The sequence below is a fragment of the Jatropha curcas genome, chromosome 8, assembly GCF_041381405.1.
Source record: "Jatropha curcas cultivar XTBG-Jc1 chromosome 8, XTBG_Jcur_1.0, whole genome shotgun sequence".
In the NCBI taxonomy this organism is placed as follows: Eukaryota; Viridiplantae; Streptophyta; class Magnoliopsida; order Malpighiales; family Euphorbiaceae; genus Jatropha; species Jatropha curcas.
In genome coordinates, this window is record NC_143158.1 from 4271659 (window position 1) to 4286189 (window position 14531).

At 32.1% G+C, this 14531-nt stretch overlaps 2 protein-coding genes across 3 annotated transcripts; both read right to left on the reverse strand.

Annotated features, from left to right (window-relative positions):
- Positions 1 to 1782: 1782 nt before the first annotated feature.
- LOC105638185 (cytochrome P450 714A1) lies at positions 1783 to 5947 on the reverse strand. Of its 2 annotated transcripts, none has more exons than XM_020680671.3 (5): positions 5571 to 5947; positions 3719 to 3945; positions 2973 to 3223; positions 2519 to 2855; positions 1783 to 2439 (listed from the first exon to the last, which is right to left on the reverse strand). In XM_020680671.3, the coding sequence occupies exons 1-5, from the start codon at positions 5851 to 5853 to the stop codon at positions 2014 to 2016; spliced, it is 1524 nt and encodes a 507-aa protein (XP_020536330.1). In that variant the 5' UTR covers positions 5854 to 5947; the 3' UTR covers positions 1783 to 2013. The 2 variants fall into 2 exon arrangements, with proteins under 2 accessions (XP_020536330.1, XP_012077336.1); XM_012221946.4 differs by having other exon boundaries at positions 2519 to 2867; positions 5571 to 5944.
- A 6518-nt stretch (positions 5948 to 12465) lies between these two features.
- Positions 12466 to 13875, reverse strand: LOC105638382 (transcription factor MYB14). The gene is made up of 3 exons (XM_012222173.4): positions 13596 to 13875; positions 13298 to 13427; positions 12466 to 13036 (listed from the first exon to the last, which is right to left on the reverse strand). The coding sequence occupies exons 1-3, from the start codon at positions 13729 to 13731 to the stop codon at positions 12574 to 12576; spliced, it is 729 nt and encodes a 242-aa protein (XP_012077563.1). The 5' UTR covers positions 13732 to 13875; the 3' UTR covers positions 12466 to 12573.
- Positions 13876 to 14531: the final 656 nt, after the last annotated feature.

Consider the following 14531-nt stretch of genomic DNA (forward strand, 5'->3'; position numbering starts at 1 on the left):
ACAGGAGATCACATTGGCAGCAACAACGTTAGAGCTTCTAGCCGAATCAGCTCCACCGTTCGGGTAATCCTTCCTCACGTGTCCAGTTTGACCACAAACCCAGCAGACAACCTTCTTCTTTCCGGAGCTTTTATTCTTTTTCTTGGTACCGACAAATAAAGCTGAATCCTCATATGATTTATTTTTCATTTCATTCAGTCTTCTCTCCTCAGTAAGGAGCTTACTAACCACATTTGCATACACCACTTCCTTACTACCATATTTCAGAACAGGTTTCATGTGCTCATATGTCGAAGGAAGTGACATGATGAGTCGGAGAGCTTTATCTTCATCTTCGGTTTGCACTCCAAGAGTTTCTAATTCAGAGACGATGTCATTAAGAACACTCAGATGATCTGACAGCTTTGTACCTTCCGTCATTTTCAACGTATGAAATTGCTCCTTCAAATATAACCTGTTGGATATATTTGCGCCCTGGTACAATTCTTCCAGTTTCTCCCACAACTCCTTTGTCGTGGACAATCCAAGCACATTAGCAAGAACATTTTTTGCTAGACACATGCGAATTTGACTTGCCGCTTTGATATCCAGCTCCTCCCATTCTTCATCGCTAATCTTGGATTTTTCTGAGTCTCCACTGCTACTGTCTTTTCCTGAATTCTTTCCGCTGACTGGTTTACCCTTCAAAACCTTATGCAGTCCAGACTGAATCAACACGTCTTTGACTTGCACTTGCCACAGTGCAAAATTCATTCTCCCATCAAATTTCTCAATCTCACATCTCATAGCCGACATGCTTACTTGTGCTTATAACAGTGAACCCAATAATTAGTGAAGTAAACCGATTAGGCAATACCCAGGAAAGATCACAATGATCTCCTAGACAATATTACCATTCCACGTAAAATCTCAGTTGGACGGAGGGGTCACAAGTGGTCCCACTTAAAATCCGGCCTTCTAGACAGAAGTTACGTGCACGGTATATTATCAGAATAGAATAACTTCAATAATTATCGTCAGGACATTCACCACCGATACTCAAGCACACCAAAGGTAAGCTACACCCGCTTCAAGACTTCCAAAACTCCACCTGCTTTTAAAATAAAATAATTTTTAACAACAGTATTTCTGATGTGGAAGATCAGACTAAGCCGCAACCACAGAGCATACTTATAATTACAAGAAATTATTTTAACACTAAAAGCTCCGCCTAACAACTAGGCTCTGATACCACTTGTTGGGAAAATCGCTATTTTTCCCGCCCTTCGGATCGGCTTCAAGCAGGAACAAATGAGAAAATAAAATAATAACTGAGAAATTAAAGAGAACACGATAGTTTAACGTGGAAAACTCCCCAAGTGGAGAAAAACCACGGCCGTTGCCAAACGACAATCAAGAAAAATATTCACTATGCGGCAAATTGTTACAACCACAATTACAAAATATTTTTCTACCCAACACCCTCAAAACACCCCAAATATTTTATACTCCAAGGGATTTCAAAAGACTCCCTAATATAAAACACGTTCAAGTGTGTTTTGGTGTATATAGAAACCTAAACCTTATTTCCTTTTATAGCCAATCTACTATCCTCCATAATCTCTTCTCCCCGATGCGGGATTGAGCTAAACAAATTTTTTATATTTTTTTTCTTTTGTTTTCAATGATGGCGGCTAACAAATAAATCCAAAACTGAATAATTTTCGTTGTATTTATATATTGGTGTCAAAATTTGATATCATAACAAATAAAACCATAAAATATAAATATGTTACAAAGTCAAACCTGAATATGATAAAAATATATTTAAATCACTCAACATCGAACCAACCTATTATTAGTTTCTTCTGATACAGAAAAGAAATCAAACCAAAAGACTTAAAATAAAACAGAACACTAAAAACATAAGTACTGCCCAAGTGAATGTCCAGCGGACAGACAGAAACACATATTGTGTATATATAACTATATCAAGAACATAATATATATATAACAATCTTCTAAACCCATTAGCTAAATCTTTTGGATTATAAGTTGTAAACCATGCTGAGGTTCCACAAGCATTCTAAAAGCAGGAGAATGCATATAATTAGGAGACAAGGATAATACAAACTTGGAGATGATAAGAGAAATAACAATTTTCAATTCCACCATAGCAAAGTGTCTACCTACACACAAGCGAGTCCCAATTCCAAATGGGATATAAGCTTGAGGAAATTTGCAAGCTTTAGAGAGCCCATCAGCAAATCTTTCTGGTCGAAACTTGTCAGCATCTTGTCCCCAAATGTTAGGATCCCTATGTAATGTTGAAATCAAAGTCCATGTGCACACTCCTTTTGGGATTGTAATGTTTCCAATTTGAACTTCTTGAAATGCCTCTCTTACCACAAACCCTGCTGGTGGGAATAGCCTTAGTGATTCTTGAATCACCATAGTCACCTATTCAGGTAAAATAAATCACACATCATCACTCGAAACTTCAAAAAATAAAAAATAAAAAATCAATCTTGATTAATACCGTTTTTAGGTTGGATAGTGAATTTGCATCTAGCAATTCACTATTGCAAAATTGAGTAATCTCTGCCCGGATTTTAGATTGCCAATCTGGATGTAAAGCGAGAAGCATCAAGCACCAAGTAGCAGAAATAGCAGTTGTGTCATGTCCTGCAAAGTATAGGCTCTTGCAATTATCGACTATAAATTGCTTCGGCGAAAGTTTTCCTGCATTAGTATTGTTCACAGCCTCCTCAAGTATTAGCTGCATTAAGTCCTTTTCAATTGAACTTTGCCTTTGGCGTTCTTGAACTGTCTCCCATATTAACGTCTCTATCTCTCTTTCCAAGCTGCTAATCTCTCTGCAGTTCTTTCTAAGAAAAATAAAATAATAGCCAAGTGATCTAAATTTCAAATAAACTGTAAAGCTATTAATTTACAGAGGCAGTACCGTAATGGGAAGTAATTAAAGTACGTACCGGAAATTTGTGGAGCCAAAGAGGGTGCCTTGCCTGGTAAGGGCTTTATGAAGAAATCTAAGCTTAGAGAAAATTTGTTTGCCTTTGAAATAAGAGGTCCCAAAACAGGCTCTTGCAATGACATTTGCAGAGAGACCCCTCAAATCTTCATCAACTCTAATTTCTGCCGGGACTCCACCTTGGGTTCCAATGCGTTGCTCCCACTCTCCTATCAATACTTGGGTTGACTCCACCATTAGCCCCACCATGCTCTGCTTGTATTTTCATGGACCAATACATTAATTTTCTCTTTTTCTTCAAGATCCATAGATTCTAGCTAATCAAGTGATTATCCAGTTGGTCTTTTCATTTATTTGATTAATAAAAAGTCTCAAGTTTAGATCCTTTTCACAATTTATGTAACTCGTAGTGTTATTTCGATCCATTGGACCATAATCAATAAAAAATATTGAAAATTTTAAGATTAAAATATTTTTTTTTACTTAATTGAAAAGAAGCATTACCTTGATCTTGCCCATGAAAAATTCTGGTGCTACAATTTTGCGTTGTAGAGCCCAAAAGTGAAGTGATTATCCAGTTGGTCTTTTCATTTATTTGATTAATAAAAAGTCTCAAGTTTAGGTCTTTTTTACAATTTATGTAATTCGTAGTGTTATTTCGATCCATTGGACCATAATCAATAAAAAAATATTGAAAATTTTAAGATTAAAATATTTTTTTTTTACTTAATTGAAAAGAAGCATTACCTTGACCTTGCCCATGAAAAATTCTGGTGCTACAATTTTGCGTTGTAGAGCCCAAAAGTGACCGTTGGATCTCATAATACCATTGCCAAACATGGGCGCAAATCTTTTAGTCACATAAGGAGGCTTGCCTAAGGCCAGAGTGTTGCACTGGTTCATTTCCTTCACAAACTCAGGATCGGTTACGTACAAATGTTGCTTAAACCCTGTTGAATATATGTATATTGGACCTGCATTTTCATATATATTTCAATAGATTTGAACCCAAGTTTATTCCGCAAAATGGAAAAAAAAATCTAAAAACATTAAATTTTTTTATGTAATAGACACATTAAATTGTTTTATATATATGTGTATATATATATATATAGATAGATAGATATTAATGAGATTCATTTGTACAAGCTGTACAATTTACTTTTACAAAAGAAACAAAAGAAAAATCTAAAAACAAAATGTGGAGCTACAATAATTGGGTTTTTGGTGTAGGATTTAGGATTGGATCGGTCAAAAAAGTGACCCAAATAAAAATGGGTCAGTAAGAATAACGTAACTACCATCTTTAATGAAACAATTATTAATGGGCCAACTTTGATTCTAGCTAGTTCCGGACTGAACCGAATCTACTTGGTCCCCTTCAGTTGACAGCTCCATCCAACTGCCACTACTTTTGATCCTTAAATAAATCACCACGTATTCCAACTAATTTGCATTATGTCCCTTCTTCTTTTTTTTATCGGTCCTTTTTTACCCTAAATTCCCCGCCTTGCTAGTCGAAAGTAAATTGTGAATTCAAAAACGTTTTTAATGAATTTGATTTCACATTATATAATGCACTATTTTTACACTATCCAATTATTTATAATGCACAATGTCATAATGTTTATAATTACTGCTTATTAGAGATTAAACGAGCGTTTCACAACAGCTAAAAACTACCAAATTAACTAATTTTATCGAATATGGTATAAAGAATTTATTAAGTGTGTAAAACAAAGATGCACCCTTTCTATTATATTTCTACCTAACTTTTTTTTATTTCAGGTCTCCTAATAGAAATTCCAAGTTTTAATCACTTAAATATCTCCTTAAAATTACGTCACTATATTCTAGAAAATTAAAATTGAAACTCTTGTCAACAGATAAATAGTAAGACACTTAATTTGGCCAAATTTAATTGTTTTACTATTAGAGCTAATGTAAATGATGTTCCCTAATTGACTAGTAATATGTAATTAATACTTTAATTTAATGATGAACTGAGGTTATTTGGAGTTAAATCATATTAAAAATTTCAATAACACTTCTAAGTCAATTCCGTATCAAATCTAATAATAGTAATAATAATAATATAATAATAATTCTAGTTCCTTTATGCTGAAAAATAAAAACAAATTGCATCTCTGCTGTTTAAAAATTTAAAATATATACCATTATATATATATATATATATATATATATATATATATATATATATATATATTATAAAGTGCGTGGATTTATATAAACACATTATTTGAAATCATTATCATCGACAGATGTAATAGATATACATATCAATCACATATAAATATAGTCATGCGCACGTTGTCTGTTTTCAGTAAAAAGAAAAAGAAAATGAACAAGCTGCAAGCCTGCAATGAATCGGTCAAATCAAATTAAGATGTTTTCACATTGGTTTACATCAAAATTTCAAAAGAAAGAAATAGATAGATTGAAACAAAGGCTTCTGATAAAAATGTGTTTGAGCATGCATCAATTCAAATAAACTCAAAAAATATTCGGAATTTAATCTCAAAAATTCAAATCTTATTCAGCAATTGCAAAATTTAAAGAGAGTTTTTGATGAACTCACCATATTGTTTTCTCCAATGTTCGAAGTAAGGGAAAATAATAGAAGTATAATCTTGAGCAACAATATCATCAACTTGGGTTGGAGCTTCTTTTCTTGAATTCTTGAACTGGATTTCTTGCATTTCAGGAAGATTTCCATAAAGAAAAGAAGGAGAAGGCCCTTTAATACCTTGCATTTGGAGCTTCTTCTTCGCTTTCTTTGGCCCAAGCAAGATTTCCTTGATCAAATAAACAACTCCAATAATTGCAACAGAAGAAAAGATTCTAAGAAGAGAGATCTCCATTTCTCTTCCTCTCTCTCTCTCTCTCTCTCTATTTCTTGTATTTGTTCTTGAGCCAAGTTAATTTGTGTATATCATGGAAGCTAGCTAATGCCACTAGCAATATATATATATATATATATATATAGAGAGAGAGAGAGAGAGAGAGTAAATGTTTGACCAAACTTTGGGCTTATTTAATTATATCATGCATGATGCATGCAAAGTAACACCGCTAAAATGATTGGACGATCAAATGAGGAATCTAAGGAGCACAAAAGGTGTTTATTGGTGTACTGAGCAGGAATGATAGAGATATTGATGAGACCTGGAATTCACTGTTATTCATTGAATAATAATGTAGCCAAATTAGTATAATATAAACCAATATGATAAAAATATGCAACTTGGCTTAGTTAGCAATATAGACTGGATATGTGGGAAGAACTCTCGTGTTTAATCCCCTACTAAATACAACTGTAGGAAAGGTGAAAGGTCTCAACTGTGATTAAGTCCTGAACCTGATTAGACAATTCTTAATAATAGAATCCGAATACCGATGGTTTACACAAAATAAATAAATAAATATGATAACATACAATAATTACATATTATTATAAATTGTTAATCTATTATTGATGTCGAGACACCTCAAACGATCTTAATTATTTTTAAATTTTATTTTATTTTGTAATTAAGTTTATTTTTATATTTCCATAATAGAATCCCAGTAAAGGAATTTTTCATATTTATTATGTTATTTATTTAATATATATGTGACCTTATAAATTTAGAATTTATTTATATAAAAATTTTATCAAAATTATAATATATAATTAATTTCAATATTCAAAAGTGGGCCTAATTTAGAATTTTTTTTATTATATAATTTGATACATAGGTTAAGACTTGCCTAGACACAGTGCATCGTATGGGTCCCATACAGCAAGCGAATGAATGAATGATTTTTGTAAAATTTATTATTGTTTTATCTTTTTGCTCTTAGTGAATGATTAGAAATACTCTCACTGCAATAATATATATATATATATAGGTGAACTCATACGCTGAGAGTAAATAAGTATCTTTAAAGCTATAAATTGAAAACATAATTAATTATTCTATATATCTTCAATAATATAAAGAGTAAAAACTTTTCATTTCACAGCAATAAAAATATGATAAATAAATCTTTAATATAGCCTAGATCTATTATTCACAGAATTTGTTTAGTAAATATACAACAATCGGAAGCGTACCTAGATCTATGTTATGGATTACCTCGTTGCGGCAATTTGATTCTTCACTCTGGCCTTTTCTCTGTAAGTTTTCTCTCAATGGTCAGGGAGTTTTTATTCACGCTCTCTCAAACAACCTATCATTGTATGTGTTTGAAGTAACCGTCACACTCTCTATTTTCTTTTCTTTTCTGTGTTAACCCTAAGCTGTTGATTCCTTTATCTTTTATAAGGTAGGCAGAGGAAGGGTATTAAAACCCTAACTGGCCCTTATTCATTAAGACTAATAATCATCATCTTGGGCTACCTTAATTAGAATCAGCCCTTTAATTACATGGGCCACGTATAGATTATTAAATAATCTAACAAAATATCTTCTATGCGGAGCATTATTGACAACTAATTAAGTAGATTGCTACTCTATGATACTTATGGAATTGTTTATCTTAGAACGTGCATGTCTTAATTTTCTATTTGAAGAAGTTATTTTCTTTACTTGTAGTAAAATAAAAATAAAAAAAAATTAAAAAAAAAAAAAAACACTATGTATAAATATTCTTTGAGTGTATCCTATGAATTACAAGTCACTAATCTATTGTTAGGTAGCTTTGCTTGTTTATTTTCTTCATACCCAGAAAAGAAAAAAGAAAAAGTAGTGGACACCCATGCATGGCCACAATAAATAAAAAAGGAGACCAAAAAATAATAATATCCAAAAAATCAAAATGCCCAAATAATTGCAAGCACTGTAACCACCATAAGAGAAGATATTGATGTACTATGTTTTAGTACTTGGACAAGTTTCAGCTTCAAATTCTGATATTTCATTCTTGTGTTGCAAAAAGCTTAGTAAAGGAACTGAACAAGGGTAGATCCAACATGTACCCTCTAAGATAAGGGCATGGACGGATGGACCTTCTTCGATTGGACAAAAAGAGATGCCATACTGATGCAGTTAGCTAAGGCTAAAATGTGCCTAGACACTGACACGATTGATTGAAGTTTGATTATTGATTATTGGTCATTGGTCGGGCTAGGATGGACCCAAATTGGGTCATTCTTTCATTATCCAGCCCAAATTGATTCCATGTCTGAACTGGCATCACCTTTACTTAGACCCAGTCTCCGGATTTAAAAAACCAATGAAAACTATTTTTTTAAAACAAAATGAGAACAGTCTTTAGAAAAATCTTTATTATAATTGATTTCATTCGTAAACAGACCTAAACATCGTGTTTATTATTTTCAAGAGTTTATTTTTTAAATTTGAGAGTGAGGGAGACCTTAAACTGATTAAATTAAAAGTACATTTTTTACGAGGTCAGGTTGTATTAGAGATTGATAATTTAATAGTGAAATAGGCTTTAGAGAAAAACGAAGTGAATCATTTTTATTTTACAAAATTAATTCATGATCGTAAGTCTTATATATACAAAAATTTACTTCATTACAGTTTTCGTCTGTTAAAAAATTAGCGAATCAAGTGGTTCATATATTAGTTAGAGCTGCTAGCTCAATTTTCTGATTTATTGGAATTTAATAGTTATCCTCCATCCATTATTTGTATGTAATGCCCTTTAATATTAATAATAATTAATCAGTATTAATTTAAAAAAGAAAGAACTAACAATATAAAAAAATAAAAATAAAAAGCTGTGTTGTCTAATCGAAAATCCAATGATGTTAGTGGTTTCCGTGAGTAGCGTACAATGAATGTATGATGAGGTGAGAGGAGAGGATTGCCCATTTCCTATCATTGTTGCAGCGATCAATCAAACTCCACCAAACAAAGAATTTGGATGCGAGAGATCTCACTCACCGCTTTAGTGTGGCCATTGCTGATTAATGTATACGGTTCCATCAACATAGTTTTCAGCACATGGGATCTATGCTTTCCTTCTTCGTTTTTAAATAATGACCATTGGTACAAATAAATATATTATTCACTAAAAAATAATAATAAAGGGTATTTTTTTTTTAAATGATAATTAATATATGAGAAATAGATATATATAGCAAAAGTAGACAAATATTTTTTCATCCCATCAAACCAAATGTGATGGTCCTATGCCTAGTGAAATTGATAGGTTACGATACATGATAAATTCAGAATAATTATTAGAAAATAATGCTTAAAAAATCTGGTATGTACAAATTGATCTCACAACATTGGCACGAGCGAGCTAGCTAGCAAGGAAAAGGACATTACACATTACATATCCAAGTCATTGACCTAAAAACCCAACCATGCAAAGCTACCTACATTAACTATACAAAATTAAGGGTCAATGTCAAGAACACCATTAGAAAACTTTTGGGTGTCACATTCATATATACAACCAATCACAAGTTAGATTTAAATTTTTATTAATTAATACCTATAAATCAATAATAAGAATATTATATCACAAGCAAAAATAAAATTAAAATTTACCTTTCAATATGAGGGTGGCAGGCAAGTTGCGAATCCAGAAAATTAAATTAGTGAGGACAATGTATAAAAGTTATAATTCAGTGGGGGTAAAATATGAAAATTCAGTGGAATAAATATAAATTAACATAATTATATATATTAAAATGTAAAAAATTATAAACTGAACCGTAAAAAGTCAGCGGAACAAGTGACCCTATTACCCCCATTATAAATCTGCACCTGGTGGCAGGTATGAGACGATCGAAAATAAATTTACTTTTTTTAATTACATTCATAATTTTGTAAATTCACATTTTTTTAGGTTTCTACTTCAGCGTATATTCTTTGTTTCTAGCTGATAATTAGAGATGGCCGGTTCAGACTCCGTCAATTTTAGTTCCAATTGAGTTTCATGATTGCAAATGTTTTTTTTTTTTTTTTTGTTATTTTGACAAGAGCTCGAGTCATCCATCCATAGATCAACAATGAAAATTAAGTTTTTTTTTTTTTTTTGAAACTAATATATTTCTAACCGATAGAATTAAAAGAGAGAATACTCGTAAATTGCCATTGAATGTAATATATCCTAATGAGATGTGATACAAACATTTATAGTACATTTTCTATTCTAACTGAAGAGATAGATATCGAGTAAGAATCCTAATCATAAATGTTGCGAGAATCTTGAGCATTAATTACATGATTAAATAAATATTTGACCGAGCATTACTTTGTTTATATTAGTTTGAGTAACGCTCGGTCAATTCTTAATAATTATTCCTATCATTAACCGTTCACTAAGAAAAAAAAATGAAAATATATAGAGTGCAAATCAAAATCACATGTAGAATGACTAATTGATTGTTTATATCAAATTACTCTTATAATTGAGAGGATTCGAATTCAAGACTTTCCACTACTAACGTAACTTCAAGCCTTTTATCTATAAGAATATTCATTAATTTTATAAGAAATAAAAAAAAAAAGGAGTTGTCACCAATTGTATAACATTGATTTTTTTTTTTTTTTTTTTTTTAGAAAAATCAAATTAGAACATCGGAGTTCTTTTTACCTCTTAGGAATTTTAGAAAAAAAGAAAAGATTTTAATAATCCTGAATCCAGTATTTATTAAAATTGGGAAAATTTTCAAAACTGCATTAATGATCTAAAACAATGTATAACTGACAGCACTGAATGTGAATGGTACCTTGACACGGTTGTCTTTTTTCTTCATCTTCATATTCTTGTTTTGTCGATATTATTCATTTTATTTAAATAGGCATGGAACAAAGGATATACGTAATGCCAACAATATATAGGATAATAACTAATCTAAAACAATTTTTAATAAGAAAACGACAATAACTGCTGGAAACGACATGCTGTACCTGATCTTGCAATTTTGTTCCCTTTGCACAATCCTTTTTCAAATTCAACTTCATTTGCGTCGACGAGGGCGACAACCATTTTTAACTCGGTCTATGAACGACATGACGTCCAAATTTCACACAAATGAAATCGTGTTATCCATAAACAAAGTCGTTTCACATAAACGCCATTCCACCGTCTGGGTTTCACTCAAAGAATCCAAAAGGCCAAAACTTCCACTTTCCTGTCTTGGGGGTTGGAAAACTACGTAGTTCATATCTTATTTCTTTTGTCTCTCTTTCATTCAAAATTACATGTGGTAGAAAAAATTACGCAAATCAAGAATGGTATGCTACAAAATAAATATTTGCGATAAAAAATAAATGAAAGTAATCACTTACGTTGACACGAAATTTAAAATTGGGTAAAACTAAAAAATAAATGTTGAATAATATAATTATAAAAATTACAATTCATTTTTAAATTCTTAAAAGTCTAATGACTTATTATATTGAGTGCAAATTGAAGTTAAAAATTTTAATTTATTATTTTAAGTGAATTTTAGCTTAACTAGGATGACTAGGTCCGGTGAAACACAAGACTGTACTGAATTCTTTTCACATGGAAGCTGATGTACTAATTGACTATTTCAAATATATATATATATATATAGAAAGAGAATCTTTTATGGTCACCATGGTGAAGTTTGAACAGGCCAAAGATAACCAGTAATCTCCATGCAATTTTCATGACACCTAATAGCCAGCAAGAAACAACTTTGATGGCTCAATTTATTTCCTTACAAGAAATAAAAACCAAAATATAAAAATATGTTGATATGTATCTAATATGCATCTAATATTGTTGGGGATATCCTCCCAAGTCCCACATCGGATAAAGAGGAGAAATGGAACCAAAATATAATGGTTCAAATCCAACCCATTAGTATGAGGCCTTTTGGGAGGTGCCCAAAAACAAATCCGTAAGAGCTTGGACCAAAGCGGACAATATCATACTAATTCGGGGTTGGATGGTACGCGCGGTCCCAACAAGTGGTATCAGAGCCCAGATTCGGAGCGGGTGTGAACAGCGGACTGCGCAGTGTGAGAAAATCTCGGTGTGACGGTGTAACAACAGGACCAAGACCAAAAGAAAATCTGCAAGTGGTGCCTTGTGTCGAAAGTCTTTCCGACAAGAGGAGGTCGGGCGGCGTGTCGCGCAAAATTGTAGCGGCGGTACAAGATGGTGGGGAGGTCACGATTTGTGTGGTCCTTGGTTGGAGGGGAGGTTTGTTGAGGATATCCTCCCAAGTCCCACATCGGATAAAGAGGAGAAATGGAACCAAAATATAATGGTTCAAACCCAACCCATTAGTATGAAGCCTTTTGGGAGGTGTCCAAAAACAAATCCGTGAGGGCTTGGACCAAAGCGGACAATATCATACTAATTCGGGGTTGGATGGTACGCGCGGTCCCAACAAATATCTAGATACAGTCTCACTTAATGAAATTTTTAGTTTGATTTCTTCTTTAAAAAAAAAAAAATCAAAATCAAAATCCAAACATATATTTTCTTAGAAAAAATAATATTTAATTATACAATCAAAGACCTGCAAATTAATAATTCGCTAAAAAATCTACAAATTCAGCTTCAGTTAATAAAACATATATACAATGTGAAGGACAATTAATTGTCAATCTCTGTTAATAATTAATAATTAACACTCACATGCTTGGGCTGCAATAATTACTTGAAGCAATTTCACTTGCTGCTTTATCTTGATCAAACAAATCAAGGCCATTAAAAGAATAATAATCATAGTCAGGAAAATCATAGCTAGAATCCATTAAAGTCTCTCCAACACCATTAGTAGGCGGCGTTGATGAGTCTAAAATGCTTGACCCTTCTTTGGTATTGACAAAAGAATCACAGAAGGTGAAGGTGCAGTTGGTTTCAGTCTCTGGGAAAGGAACACAAGGAAGGACTGTCACTGAATTAGGGTTAATAAAATTAATAGTATTGGTGTTATAATAATTAGCACTAGCAGGAGGATTAATATTATTAGGGTTTGTATTGTTCTCGATTGTTTTTCCTCCATTAAGTAGCTTCTTCTTTAACTTGGTGTTCCAATAATTTTTCACATCATTATCTGTTCTTCCGGGTAGGCGAGAGGCTATTAGAGACCATCTGACAAAAAGAATTAAATTAACAAGTTGAAGCATTAATTATGAAGAATCAAATTAATACATTATTGGTTTGATTTGTAGGAAATTTCAGGTTCGAACTCTCCGACCGGACTCAGAGAGATATAGCTCATAATATTATTTCAACCCTATTAATGTCTCAAAGTTCGAACTCAATTGATAACTAAATTAATAAATAATAATAATAATAATAATTTGGGTATATGCTAATGAGAATGAAAAATAATTAGAGAGATTAACTTGCCTGCTACCCATTTGATTATAAAGACTGAATATGATATTATCTTCCTCTTCAGTAAATCCTCCATGTTTGATATCTGGCCTGAGATAATTTAGCCACCGTAGGCGGCAGCTCTTGCCGCATCGCTTAAGGCCTGTAATGAAATAAAAATGATTGAGTTTCAGGTGGAAACTAAAAATAAATTAGGCGATTAAAAATGTAATTTTATTCTTCGGATGCCGTATGATTTCCAGAAAAAAAAAAAAAAAAAAAAAAAAAAAAAAAAAAAAAAGAATGCAACTTTAATTAAAAAAAAACATACCAGCTTTTTGGGGCAAGGCAATCCAATTACCAGCAGTGCCATGGGTTTGAAGGTAACGTTTAAGAGCAGCATCTTCTTCAGGAGACCATGGTCCTCTTTTCACGTTTGCTTTGTCACAGCAGGGAGCTCTCCCCATAGCCAGAGAGTAGAAACAAGAAGAAATACAGGAGAAAAATGCTTTATGATAGCCAAAACAGTTGGCCTCTGGTTCCGGTGGCGGATTTGCAGCAGACAGTAAAGGGTTTATAAAGCAGAGATTAGAGAAGCAGAAGCAATTATAATGTTGACTTTATAGGACTATCCCATTTGTTTACTAACAATTGGACATGTCTTCTTTCTTGTTTCTCAAGATAGGACACAGTCAACATTTCATTGGTTGACTAACTAGACCTCATCAGAGTACGCAGTCAATAAACATTATCCATATTTATTTTTATTTTTTACATGCTTATATGTATTTACATTTAAAAATTAATTTTGGTACAAAAATTGGAAAAATGCAAGTCACGGACTGAAATGATCGCGAGCTGCCATTTTAGAAAAAAAATATTTTTATATTTTATTTTTCTTGTTTGGGTGTTCAATTTTAAATTTTATATATAGATATGAAAATGTGAATTATATATCTTTTATTTACTATTACTGGAGAAGAATTTCCTTTTAGGTATAAGCACATCCTATACATGTAACGAAATTTTCAAAAATATCCTTGCACTTTTTTTAGAGTTCGTGATTGTTCTCGTATTTTTTAATGGATAAAACTTTTAATATTGTAAAAATTTCGCTGAATTCAAACGTGTCTTATCACTTGAGTCGCTTCTAATAAATTATATATAGATTGAAAATGAATAATAATTTTTCTTTTCCTATTTCCTTAATGGATGTGGGTGAGCAGGAATTTCCAAAGGTCATTGTTTGGTTCTAGTAACTCTCATT